This window comes from Penicillium angulare (genome assembly GCF_028827245.1).
Source record: "Penicillium angulare strain IBT 27051 chromosome Unknown utg000004l_segment0_segment0, whole genome shotgun sequence".
Classification (NCBI taxonomy): Eukaryota; Fungi; Ascomycota; class Eurotiomycetes; order Eurotiales; family Aspergillaceae; genus Penicillium; species Penicillium angulare.
The window spans coordinates 3,083,570-3,096,629 of NW_026623163.1; the positions used below are offsets into that span (position 1 = coordinate 3,083,570).

A 13,060-nucleotide genomic window follows, 5' to 3' on the forward strand; every position below is an offset into this window, starting at 1 on the left:
TTCACGTCCTCGGGGCCTTGTGCGCTTTGTACCTAAGTCACCTTCTGAGTTTCCCGCCTGGTCCCCTCAAAAAGGGAGCCTTCTTCGCGGCCTGTGGAGCATCCATCGTAAGCACCTTTGTTGGCTCTGATTTCGTGACTACATCTTTGCGACCTTGATTATCTTTTATTTTATTTTTTTTAGTTCTGGGTTTCCTGTAAGGCGCATGCATCACTTTGAATGTCATTCATGCATGCATTACCCTATCAGCTCTAGCCAGCCGCCGAAATTCACTGCTAACCGCTTACAAAGTCCCAGTGATTATTTATTCCCCGCTTGAGAAAACAGGGCATCCACCTGCATAATTCCCAATGGGTCTAACCTCCTCAAAACTGTTGGACAAACTGCGGGGGAAAAATAAAACGCGTATCGTAATGGTAGGGATCGACGGTGCCGGAAAGACCACTCTGCTCCATAAGCTTAAGCTCGGGGAGATCGCCACCGTGGCCCCGTTGACCGGTATCTATACCCTTCTTGAACATATATCCGAATCCACTCGGTCAGAAAGTACTAAAACTCTGGACGTACCAGGATTCAAGGTGGATACCGTCGAATATAAAAGCATAACATTTCTTACATGGGATCTGGTTGGGCGGGACGAAGTCCGATCATTATGGAGAAAATATTTTCAAACCACTCAAGCCATCATATTCGTTGTTGACAGCAGTGATCGCGATCGTATACCGATCGTGCGAGAAGAACTGTGGCGCTTGTTAATGGATGATACGCTCAAGGATGCGCTGCTTCTCATCTTTGCTAATAAGCAAGATTTGCCTGTAAGTTCTGCTCGTGCACTGTACTATATTTAGACCGGAAACTGATGCGATCACCCAGAATGCGATGAATCCCGACGAGTTAACTGATAAGCTGAGTCTTCATGGCTTGGGACATCGGCCTTGGGTATGTAAAATTGCCGAACCTTACCAGAAACTTTGAACAGAGCTGATAATTGCAAACTTTGAAGCATACGCAACCCGCCTGTGCCATATCTGGTGATGGCCTCTACAAGGGCATTGAGTGGGTGTCCAAACGCCTGCCCAAAGTCGATGATACGCGATGAAGCCTAATAGAGCTATAATGAAATTGAAATATTATTTCCCGAATTTTCAACAACAAATGAAATTGACATACGATCTTACTGTATCTCTACACCACCGTTATTGGAAACCCCTATCTACATTTATTCAGATCGCATTCAGAAATATCTGAAAGCCTTATTTTAAGGGTGCAAAAGTCTCCTCGCAGTTACTTCATTGAAAATGCCAAAGATGAGGTGATTGGTAAAAATAAGATCGATCAACCATTCAAGGAAGGCTATAGATGATGTCACTTCTCCTCGTACCATTCTTGTCTTCCTTTTCCAGGCACAAAACCCCATGCTCGTTGCCACTATTGGTGGGTGGTCCCTTTGGTGCCCCTTTCTCCCAATAGCGTCGACCCATGATGGGGTAGAGCCTGGTATGAATTCATGACATAGGGGTATTGGAGCTTGTCTTGACTTGAACAAATTTGCAGACCGAGATAATGTTTTTGCTGGGTGTGAAGATTTCATTATCTACTATTCGCCTTTTCTCAAAAAAGGATCTTTTTATTAGTCTAAACTGCCGTGTAGAAGTATTTCTAGGTTGAATATACTCATGAAGACAAAATCTCGATTGTCCGAGATGAACGAAACTTAAACTAGACCGAATGAGGTCGCACGAAGGTAACCTCGAAGTGAACTACGGAATGACGGGGATTCAAACAATTGGTGCATAAGTTAAAGAACCGGGGAATTAGTAGTTCTGTTGTCATCCCTTGATATCTCGAGATCATCCCTTGACCCTGAGGAATTCGGAGCACTGACCCTTTCCGAAAATCGCGGCATCTAGGTAAGCTCCTTTATAATCTGTGATGGAACCTGTTTATCCCCATGAAGGTCTTTTCTAGCAAAGGGCGTTGCATGTCTAGACATGACCCTTTGTAGGTCAGCTCCCGGAAAGTCCCACCCACGCGAACATACATGTAGTGATGTGTTTTCCTTCCACTTGCACACGAATATTTCAACTGCTCTGTGTGCAATTCGCGATTTGAAAAAAATAAACATTTTATGATTTTCGAAACTTCATATTCCTTCTCCGACCAGTTCAGCTCCGAGTGCCAGTATATACAATACCGAACTTGAATTAACCTCTAAACTCCGGCCCGGATCCTCAATCAAAAACAAATATCAACGAATCACGCCTCAAATGGGAGAGTCAATTTCACGTCAAGAAACGTTCGAATTCGAATCGAAATCAAAGTTTGACCCTTTTACGAGCCTTCACAGTGTCGACCATGCATCCTCAAATCCGGCCGCGGACAGCACAACCTGCCTCTGGGAAGGTGCAACTTCACAAAATGAACAGAAATGGCGACCGGGCGCTCGTGATTGGATGATTTTGTTTTGCGTCATTATATTGGCGACGATGGACGCCTTCAATTCCACACTTACAATTACTATGCTACCCGTGGGTTGACCTTATGAAAAAGGGTTAAAAAAAAGAGAGAACGCATGTGTGGCTAACATTCGGAGCAGATATTAGCAAATGAATTCGACAAGCCGCTTATCAGTACAATCTGGGTAACAACAGTTTACCTTGTCCTCGGCGGCAGCGCGCAACTGATTTTCAGTATGCTCTCCGACATTTTCAACCAAGGATTGGTTTGGCTTGCAGCCGCGCTGTTCTCTGCAGTTGGTACGGGAATTTGCAGTGGCTCTACAAGCCTAACTATTGTCATAATTGGAAGAATGCTGCAAGGAATCGGTGGAGGGGGCGTCTTGGCTTTATGCTTTGTTGTCGTGCAGGGGACCACACCAGAGTCAATCCATTCCCGGTATTCTTGCTGGATACAGCTAGCTCAACTCTTTGGATTCATGCTTGGTCCTATAATTGGCGGCTTGATTGCTGATAATATGGATTGGAGGACGGCATTTTATCTTAATTACATATTTTGCTGTCCGTGTTTGATGGTTATCCCCGTCGCTTTTCCATTCGGTGAAGTTATCGATGAGCTGAAACGTGAGTCGTTCCGAAATATGCGCAAGCCTGACTGGTCTGGGGCTACGATGGCCTCTGTGGGGCTTACGGCTATACTTGTTGGAGTTGGTTGCATTGGCACCTCTTATGGGTGGGATCATTGGCAAATATGGGCACCCATTGCGCTTGGTATCCTTGCAATTATTGTGTTGATCTTTTACGAATCAAAATGGGCTTGTTATCCGCAGTTTGGTGCAGAGACTTTCCGTAGCCTGCCAACTATTATGACATACATGGGATGCTTTTGTCATGGCTTTGTGGTAAGTTCAGTTCTTGCGAGCGTCATCGATGATTTCAACTAAGTTTTGTTTTCTAGTTCATCTGTCAGATGCAAATGCTCACACTTTACTTCATGTGTACACGATACTTCTCTGCAACAGTATCTGGTGTGGCCTTATTTGGCATTACTGGATTCGCAGCCACACCAGCAGCGGTTGTGGGGGTACTGCTTGCAAAGGAATATTATTGCTCGAAGTGGATCATATCCGGTGGTTGGATCTTGACAACAACTATAGCTGGTTGCTCGATTCTTCTGAACAGCATCACTCCTACAGTAGGATGGGTGATTCTCCTCCTAACATCTGGGTTAGGGCATGGGCTACTCTTTTCGAGCTATAATATTCGCATTCAAAATATGCCAAGAAAGGATGAGGCTGCCTCTTCGACCCAGCCTACTTTCGTATCTCTTTTCGCGCGGGCATGGGGTATGGCGTTCGCCATTCCCGTTGGAGCTCTCGTTTTCTTAAATTGCTTTGGTAATCAGCTTCAAAGTATGGGTTTTAGCTCGGATCTTACCAATACTTCGAGAGGATACTTGGCTTTGATGGATCAGGTCATAATGACTGATGACGGAAGAGAGGCTATAAAGCATGGCTCGGTATTTGCTTTGCAAGTCGTATGGGAAGTTATTGCGGGAGTCGCTGTTTTCGGCGGCATTTCTTCAGCATTCCTGTGGAGGAGCCGGGAAAGTTACGACAAGCGCAGTGGATGAGAAGGATGCACAGTATAATATTATTGATGTTGACATAATGATGACCAAGTTCGAGCTGCTGACTTTCCATCTTGAACGATGTCATGCAATAAAAATAGCTGTAGTTCAATGCTGAAAATACAGTTCCAAAGAAGGCCGACCCGCGGCGCTTTGGTAATTAGTTGATTCAAAGGAGAGTTTGCAATGGTCACACGCCATCTACCGCTTGAGTCTTCCGAGCTCTTGCTCTTTCATTTTGTCCTGTTTCTCCAACCGTTCAGGCACCACAGATGCGCGGCCACCTTTAACCTTCCATCCTCGCAGACGATTCTTCCCAAGGTCCTGAAGTGTTTTCTTTTCAACAATACTAAATTGGTGTGAGTCTTTCCGATCGAAGTTCAGCGGTTCATTTAGCGACACGGGGGGGTTAGTGATGATCCGCGGAATCCTCAGACTGTTGACAGATTGCGAGTGCATCATCAATGGGTGAAGAAGGATCACGTCGCCCACATTGCCTGTCATCTCATGGAATTCATTGCATTTCTCCAGAACCGAGTCATAAAAATCATCCTTGGGCTTGCGGAATTTCCAACCCCGAGGAACCATGTATGGTGATACCCCTTGAGGATTATCATACTTGAAGCAAAGTGCATTAGTAACCCACCTGGTACCGAACAGTTAAGACAGGAATCATGATACTTGCCAAAAATCGCGCAATATGCTTCACGGAATCAGTACATATCATGGTCCCCCCACCATGTTCTTCGATATCATTAAACAGGGGAATGACCAGCAGTCCCTGCTCGGGGGAATCAAGGAAGTGAATAAAGAAATCCCCGTCCACATGCCACCCCTCCAACTCCGATGGATGAGGCCACTTCCCTTCCGACTCGGGTGTGCCAAGATTCACGATAAACGCGTCGTTCCAGGTCGCTGAGTCTTCATCTATTCGTTCTTCGCCGCCCAGCAGCTCACAAATGGCAGCCCATGCTTTGGGTGCGAAGGTCTTCACGGGCTCCTCTCTATGTTCGGGCATATGTGTACACTCCGTCACCCATGTTGATTTGTCTGTTGGGGAGAAGCCGAGGCGTGTCCACACGTCGGCTGTCCACACGGCTGCTTTCTCTCGGGAAAAGCATTGGGGAACTCGTACGTAGCCATATTGCATAAAGTGAGCAATCTGCTCTGGCGAAAGCTTGTATGTCGGATGGGGCGGCATTGATGGTATCATGCGGTATTGTTGATATGTATTGACTTCATCTCGCGACGGCGCCCAATTTGTTCGGTTGGCGCTGACAAATCATCCACAGCGTGCACGTGGAAAGTCAGTGGGTGTTATATACTTCGGTCGGATTGGCACGCCCGCGGTCTTGATGGAATAATGGATTGATGATGGGGCAGTTGAAGCATTTTTTGTTTATTCGTTAGATCTTATCTATTTTCTTCCGCTTGAAAGCTTAGAAAGTGGGGCTTCATTCCAAAAGTCCCGAGGTCGACGATCAACTTGAACGCATTTGTGACCCGCAAGAGTAGTTAGTGTATGAAGAGTTCCTAGAAGCTTCCAAGATATTGATCCTAGAATTAATAAAAGTTTGCACAGACATTATTATGATTTTATTGACAGATAATCTTCAGCACATCCCAGACTGTTCCCAGGGTGGTCTATTTCGGTGACCCATAATGCTTCCAAGATTAGCGGATTTACTTGAATATAGAAGAGAATGATCAACACTCCGCCCTCCCCATTTATTCATCTGAAATTTATCAGATAGATGTATGTAAATTGTTTTGGAGGCCCTCGTTGTCCACTTTTACTTGTGGTGCTCTGTGCCTTCCCCCCAGTGATGTTCCTTCCCATACAACAAACTTATTTAGAACTTGAATTGGCTCGACTTCACACTTCTTTTCTGATTCCTCTGTAAGACTTTCATCCCTATCGCTACTCTCAACAGCTGACCGTTAGTCAATTTACCATCAACAAATCAAGGCATTTCTAGTGTCTCTCATTGTCTTCACTTATCACGCCTCACTCCCTCGTCTATCATCATGCGTCTGGCATCTTCGGCTGTCGCGCTTCTCGCAGCTCACATGGTCTCTGCAATCCCGACTAACTACGCGCGAAGCATCGAAAAGGAACTCCCAGATGGCCTCCCATATCCAAGTCCAAGCGAGCTGTCGCTGATTGAACAAGCCGCTCACGGGACTCTTCCAAATGGACCCGCGCCACCCGTCATTAGCAATAAAGGCATTACAAGCCTCAAACTGATTGCTTTCAACGAACTGTTCGAAGTGGCCTTCTTCCACGAGCTTCTCTTAAATGTCACCGAAAACGTCGAAGGCTACCGCTTCACTGACCAAGGCGACCGGGATTTTGTCACCCGAGCACTGACAGCTATAGTCGCGGTATGAATCCCACAATAAACCACAATAAACACTGTACTAACCTTCTCAATCTACAGCAAGAGGAACTTCACGCAATTCGTGCCAATAACGCCCTCGCCAGCTTCGGTCAAAAGCCCATTGAGCCATGTCAGTACACCTTTCCCGTCCATGAATTCGACACCGCTATTAAGCTCGCCTCAACATTCACGGATGTCGTCCTCGGGACACTGCAGGATGTGGTGGAGCGCTTCGCGATCGGCGGTGACTTCGATCTCGCCCGTGAAATTGCCTCAGTGATCGGTAATGAAGGCGAGCAGCAGGGTTGGTTCCGGATCATGCAAGCCCGTATCCCTAGCGAGCTTCCGTTCCTCACCACCTCCGATCTGAACTTCGCGTTCACTGCTGTGCAAGGATTTACTGTACCCGGCAGCTGTCCCAACATCGACGAAATTCCACTTCGAACCTTTGAGCCCCTGGAAATTCTTAACGCGCCAAAGGCGGAGTCAATGAATTTGACATTCTCATATGACGACAAATATAATGAGAGCGACCATTTTCTGTGGGTGACTTACGTCAACCAGTTGAATGTCCCCGTAGTCGAACCTTTGAGCATCATTTCGAAGGAGGGAACAAAGGTTGAGGCAGAAGCGCTTTTCCCCTATGGCAACTATGAGCTTAACGGATTGACCATTGCTGCCGTGACAAAAAGTGACGGGCCTTTCGCGGATGCTAATTCCGTGGCTAAATGGACGCTTGCTGGACCGGCATTGATTATTATTAACTGATTGCATTGCTGTGTTCGATGTCGCATTTTATCATTAGGACAGACCTATAATTGGACTCGAAATCCACAAGGCCTCGGGCCATTCGTGCTCTTTCTTTTTCGCTCCGCTAAATTGAAAATAAGATTAACCAGAGTAAGAAAAGAGACAAAAAATATGTCCGATATGTTGTAAATTGGCCTTTTCAAGTATTAGCCGGCAATTCGTAGTCTGATGGACACGATGTAGATGTTGGTAGCGCGGCGCCTATTGCCTACTGCTTTGGGGTTAGTGTGTTCCCGATATGGTTAACTTTCCGCCGCCTGAAGAATAACCTGCTATAGAAGAGGCACTTGAGCCCTGGACGTGAAGATACTAAGTATGATTGGTCTGAGGCATAGAATGGGATTTTGCCACTGGAAATGAAAGTGATTTTCACATCAACTGAGGAAAACCGAGGCACGTCCTTATTATAAATGTGAGTTGGCAATTCAACAGTTCATTCAGTGCTGACGTCATCGGCATCGGAGAGCTCCGTTGCAGACACACTGTGGAACATTGAAAGCAATTGGGAAATATACCGAGAAAGACAGGGTCTTTAATTATAAAATTGAACCTGTATTCCTCCAGAAAAGAACCGTCGAAAAAAGCCATAATATAAACCTCGGGCCAGTAATGCTTGAGCGCGCCAGCATGGAAACCCAGCCAGTCAGGCACAGGTTGCAATATTTATTTGTCCAACGTACAGATTTGGGAAGAGAATCCGACGAAATCCTTCCGAGATTCACAAAGAGGAAGTCGGGAGAGAACGGAGACTTTTACCAATTGCATGATCGCCCATTCATTAGCTATAATCAGAACGTGGACGAAAAACAAGCGGGGTTCGCCGCTAATTCGCAGCATCGATGCTTTCCCCGCATGGAACAGTGTCTCCGCCTTTCCCCCCCACTATGCAGAAACTAGAACTCGATTGATTATGAAATGTCATTTGCGGCGTTCTGGACCAATAAAATATGTCAGCTTAGGAATCATCGCCGGCCCAGACCTTCTCCACCAACCAAACGCTGACAAACGACTTCCCGAGGAGCTTCTAATATGTTTCCCGTCATTCGTCTCTTAAAAAGTGCGGGGTGCCCATCTCTGTGTTGCCAATTTGACTTTTCTCCCTTCTCAAATCCCTCTCTCTACCTATTCCCCCCTCCTTAATTAAAATCATACCATCGATTCTACATCATGGGTGAATGTCCCGTTCACAAGCCTGCCAATGTGGCTGGTGCTGGCACCAGGAATCGCGACTGGTGGCCAGAGAACTTGAAGCTCAATATTCTGCGCCAGCATACCGAAGCCACCAACCCAATGGGCACAGATTTTGATTATGCTCAAGCTTTCAAGAGCCTGGATTACTATGCCTTGAAGAAGGATCTGCACAACCTGATGACCGATTCTAAGGATTTCTGGCCTGCCGACTTTGGCCACTACGGTGGTTTGTTTATTCGTATGGCATGGCACAGTGCCGGTACCTACCGTGTGTTTGACGGCCGTGGCGGTGGTGGCCAGGGCCAACAGAGATTTGCCCCACTTAACAGCTGGCCCGACAATGTTAGTCTGGACAAGGCCCGCCGCCTTCTGTGGCCCATCAAGCAGAAATATGGTAACAAGATTTCATGGGCTGACTTGCTGCTTCTGACTGGCAATGTCGCCCTGGAGTCTATGGGCTTTAAGACCTTCGGTTTTGCCGGTGGTCGTCCCGATGTTTGGGAGGCTGATGAGTCCGTTTACTGGGGTGGCGAAACCGTGTGGTTCACCAACGACGTTCGTTACCGTCCCGAGTCCGACCAGGAAAAGCAAAAGCAGAGCGATATCCGCACCCGTGACCTTGAGAACCCCCTGGCTGCTGTCGTTATGGGTTTGATTTACGTTAACCCCGAGGGTCCTGATGCCAACCCTGACCCCGTTGCCGCTGCCCGTGATATCCGTATCACCTTCGGCCGCATGGCCATGAACGACGAGGAGACCGTGGCTTTGATTGCTGGTGGCCACACCTTTGGTAAGACCCACGGTGCTGGTCCAGCCGATAACGTCGGCCAGGAGCCCGAGGCTGCCGGTCTTGAGCAGCAAGGTCTTGGCTGGACCAGCAAGTTCGGCACCGGAAAGGGCGCCGACGCCATCACATCTGGTCTGGAGGTTACATGGACTAAGACTCCCACCAAGTGGAGCAACCAGTTCCTCGAGTACCTCTTCAAGTACGAGTGGGAGCTGACCAAGTCCCCTGCCGGTGCCAACCAGTGGACCGCCAAGACTAACGACGAGATCATTCCTCACGCCTTCGACCCCAACAAGAAGCAGAAGCCCCGCATGCTCACCACTGATCTGTCTCTGCGCTTTGACCCTGAGTACGAGAAGATCTCCCGCCGCTTCCTTGCCAACCCTGACCAGCTGGCTGATGCCTTCGCTCGTGCTTGGTTCAAGTTGCTCCACCGTGATATGGGTCCCCGTGTTCGCTGGCTCGGACCTGAGGTTCCCTCCGAGACTCTCCTCTGGGAGGATCCCATCCCTGCTGTGAACCACCCTCTCATTGACGTTGAGGATGTCGCTGAGCTGAAGCGCGAGATTCTTGCCACTGGCGTCGAGCCCACCAAGTTCATCTCAACTGCCTGGGCATCCGCCTCTACCTTCCGTGGTGGTGACAAGCGTGGTGGTGCTAACGGTGCTCGCATTCGTCTTTCCCCACAGAACAGCTGGGAGGTCAACAACCCCGCTCAGCTGCGTGAGGTCCTGAACGCCCTGGAGGACATTCAGCGCCGCTACAACAGCTCCCAGACTGGCAACAAGCGCGTCTCCCTGGCTGATCTCATTGTCCTTGCCGGTAGCGCTGCTTTGGAGAAGGCCGCCGGTATCCCGGTCCCCTTCACTCCCGGTCGCATGGATGCCACCCAGGAAGAGACCGATGCCGACTCCTTCGGCTTTCTCGAGCCTTGGGCCGATGGATTCCGCAACTACGGCCGCTCCACCGGCCGTGTGCGCAGCGAGCAGATGCTCGTCGACCGTGCTCAGCAGCTCACTCTCACTGCTCCTGAACTCACTGTCCTTGTTGGTGGTCTCCGTGTCCTCAACGCCAACTACAACCGCTCCAGCGCCGGTGTCCTCACCCAGCGCCCTGGCCAGCTGACCAACGACTTCTTCGTCAACCTCCTTGACATGAACACCGACTGGAAGCCCACTACCGCTGATAACGAGACCTTCGAGGGAGTTGACAGCAAGACTGGAGCTAAGAAGTGGACTGCTACCCGTGTTGATCTAGTCTTCGGCCACCACGCTGAGCTGCGCGCTCTTGCTGAGCTCTACGGTTGCCATGATGGCCAGGCTCAGTTCGTTCGTGACTTTGTCGCCGCTTGGGACAAGGTTATGAACTTGGACCGCTTCGACCTGGCGTACGCTGCTCCTTTCAGCCGCCCTGCTCGTCTTTAAATATATTATTGTGAATAAAACCTCTGGTGCTGCCATGTACCGTTCTATGTATCCAATTTAGCTTTTTACGAAAATTGCCTTACGATTACTGAATGACAATTAACTTCATATTTATCTGTTCATTTCTTTCTATTTATCTTCACACCTAAGCACTTGAAAAGGTAGTCAAGTTATATCTAGCCTTTTGTGATTTAAGCTTGATCATCTTAACCTTCCCGACGACCCTCTTTATTACTGCGCTAGAGTGCGTTGGGCTGTGATCCCGACGGGAACCGAGTCTGGTGGAAGTACACCATGCTTATTTCTCAACCCCCGACTTTCGCATTATTAATACTGTATACCAATTATTATGTTATGAAATATTCCGTGACACAAGTGGGGCATGTTGCTCACATAAACCTTTTGTTACGGGTTTCTCCCGTGCCTCACATCCGGCAGTTCCGGCGTATCCGTATCCCTTCATCTTTTTGTTTAGCGCTTCTAAGGGGAACCACACAAGACTGAACCCTGTTAACCTCTTCATCGATGCCTAATTTTGCCTAATTTTAGGCGTTTGGAGGGAAAATAAACTCAAGGGTTCTAAGTGGTGGGTCCTCCGACCGCGGATACCCTGCAGCCTAGAAGAGGAATAAAAGGGAACGAATACGACCTTGATTCTCCAGCAAAGACACGAAATGGACTCCTCAACCTCTAAGCAGGTCCAGTCACGACGTACACATCGGAAGTCTCGGTTAGGATGTATGAATTGCAAAAAGCGAAGGATCAAAGTAAGTTCTTGTCGGATTTCAAAAATCCTTCCTCTATAGTTCTCTCTACTTCACTTTATCGTCGTTTTAACCCACAATATGCGTGGATTCTGGCGTTTATTATTCTGTTGCACATCTGGCCGATGGCGTCGCTTGGATGAACCGAATGATGAAAAAACTAATGAGTCTCTCAAGTGCGACGAAAAACAACCCGCTTGTGTAAATTGTCTCAACCATGACATTGAATGTTCATTTCTATCGCGCGAATCCTCCGCAGTATCATCACCTCAACCAGGGACTCCGGAGCCAACAGAAGCCCGACTCCAGCCCAGTCGCTACAAACCATATCAATATCCAACGGGAGAATTGAAACAGACTTTCAAGCTCTCCAAACGAATCGAAAAGCAACCGCCATCCACGAATTCAATAGCAACTCAATCTAATATCTCTAATGATGTGTCAACCGAATCCATCATCTCTCCTGAGGATCTGAGACTATTCCATCATTTCACAACATCAACTTTTCGAACCATGCGACACGATGATCATGATCCACAGAATCTATGGCAGAATCATCTTCCAGAGTGGGGTATCGAATTCAAACCTATCTTGCATTTGATTTTGGCCCTTTCCGCCTTACACAAAGGATACAAAACACCCACCCTCCGCGATAGATATATCGCTCAGGCAGATGATCATTTTACTTTCGGAATGCGATCTGTCACCTCTGTTCTCTCTCAACTTCATTCGGAAAACTGTCAACAGATCTATATGTCTGCTGTGATGATTTGCTTTATATATTTCGGTCGTGGACCAAGAGAGGGCGATTACCTTGTTTTCAGTGATAAAGGTCCAGCCGAGTGGATGATACTCATGAACGGAGTGAAGGTCATTGTATCAAATCACCATGAAAAGATATTTAGTGGTCTCCTCGAACCTAAGGGTGAACGGGTAAAGTATGAACTTACACCTGCAATGCGGAGTGAGCTGCACGAGCATTCGGTTCATCTTCAGGCTGTGGAGCGGTTTGTTGGAGAACAGGTGTCCGATCAGACTGAACGAGATATGTATCTTTCTTCTACGAAGGGGTTGTTTGAGATCATGGATGATGTTTATGAGAAGGTTTCCGGTGGCTTGGATGGTGTTCTTATTATGGATTTGTTGATTGGGTGGCTTTATCGTCGACCGGATGAGTTTGTGCATCTTTTGGAAAGGAAGGATCCTTTGAGTTTGGTTATTCTTTCTTATTGGGCTGTTCTTTTACGATATATGGAGTCTTCTTGGTTTATGCAGGGCTGGACTGCTCATGTCTTGTCTGGTATCTCTAACTCTTTGAAGGAGGAGTATTGGCCTTGGATTCAGTGGCCGTTGAGAAGGGTTGGGAATTCCAATTAACTGTTAATTTTACATAAAATTCTGAATATAAACGACGGGATGAATATTAGAACAGCTTGCAACTTATATCCACATTACGCTTCAGAACTTGCCTTGCTGTAGTGGTCTGCGAGACTGTTCCCCATGTCTGTCCCGGGTTGCAATTTTAGCAATACCAGACTTGCCCACTTGGCAAAATGGGTTCTTGAAACAGACACTGCTCCAAGGCTATTTTTATCATTATTCCTGCCTGGCAAAGCA

General features: G+C 47.6%; 6 protein-coding genes across 6 annotated transcripts; 5 read left to right on the forward strand and 1 right to left on the reverse strand.

Moving 5' to 3' along the window:
- Positions 1-350: 350 nt before the first annotated feature.
- On the forward strand, positions 351-1,099 carry N7478_005103 (ARF/SAR; the record flags this gene model as incomplete). The annotated part of the gene is made up of 4 exons (XM_056921317.1): positions 351-498; positions 571-815; positions 874-939; positions 1,004-1,099. The coding sequence occupies 4 exons, from the start codon at positions 351-353 to the stop codon at positions 1,097-1,099; spliced, it is 555 nt and encodes a 184-aa protein (XP_056779354.1).
- Positions 1,100-2,692: 1,593 nt separating this feature from the next.
- On the forward strand, positions 2,693-4,089 carry N7478_005104 (Major facilitator superfamily domain general substrate transporter; the record flags this gene model as incomplete). Its single annotated transcript, XM_056921318.1, has 2 exons — positions 2,693-3,358; positions 3,415-4,089. 2 exons carry the CDS (start codon positions 2,693-2,695, stop codon positions 4,087-4,089), a joined length of 1,341 nt encoding a protein of 446 aa, XP_056779355.1.
- A 198-nt stretch (positions 4,090-4,287) lies between these two features.
- On the reverse strand, positions 4,288-5,287 carry N7478_005105 (uncharacterized protein; the record flags this gene model as incomplete). Its single annotated transcript, XM_056921319.1, has 2 exons — positions 4,288-4,704; positions 4,733-5,287. 2 exons carry the CDS (start codon positions 5,285-5,287, stop codon positions 4,288-4,290), a joined length of 972 nt encoding a protein of 323 aa, XP_056779356.1.
- Positions 5,288-6,114: 827 nt separating this feature from the next.
- On the forward strand, positions 6,115-7,235 carry N7478_005106 (putative sexual development protein (LsdA); the record flags this gene model as incomplete). The annotated part of the gene is made up of 2 exons (XM_056921320.1): positions 6,115-6,471; positions 6,528-7,235. The coding sequence occupies 2 exons, from the start codon at positions 6,115-6,117 to the stop codon at positions 7,233-7,235; spliced, it is 1,065 nt and encodes a 354-aa protein (XP_056779357.1).
- A 1,209-nt stretch (positions 7,236-8,444) lies between these two features.
- cat2 (bifunctional catalase-peroxidase Cat2) lies at positions 8,445-10,679 on the forward strand (the record flags this gene model as incomplete). The annotated part of the gene is made up of 1 exon (XM_056921321.1): positions 8,445-10,679. One exon carries the CDS (start codon positions 8,445-8,447, stop codon positions 10,677-10,679), a length of 2,235 nt encoding a protein of 744 aa, XP_056779358.1.
- A 674-nt stretch (positions 10,680-11,353) lies between these two features.
- Positions 11,354-12,820, forward strand: N7478_005108 (Zn(II)2Cys6 transcription factor domain-containing protein; the record flags this gene model as incomplete). The annotated part of the gene is made up of 2 exons (XM_056921322.1): positions 11,354-11,446; positions 11,486-12,820. 2 exons carry the CDS (start codon positions 11,354-11,356, stop codon positions 12,818-12,820), a joined length of 1,428 nt encoding a protein of 475 aa, XP_056779359.1.
- Positions 12,821-13,060: the final 240 nt, after the last annotated feature.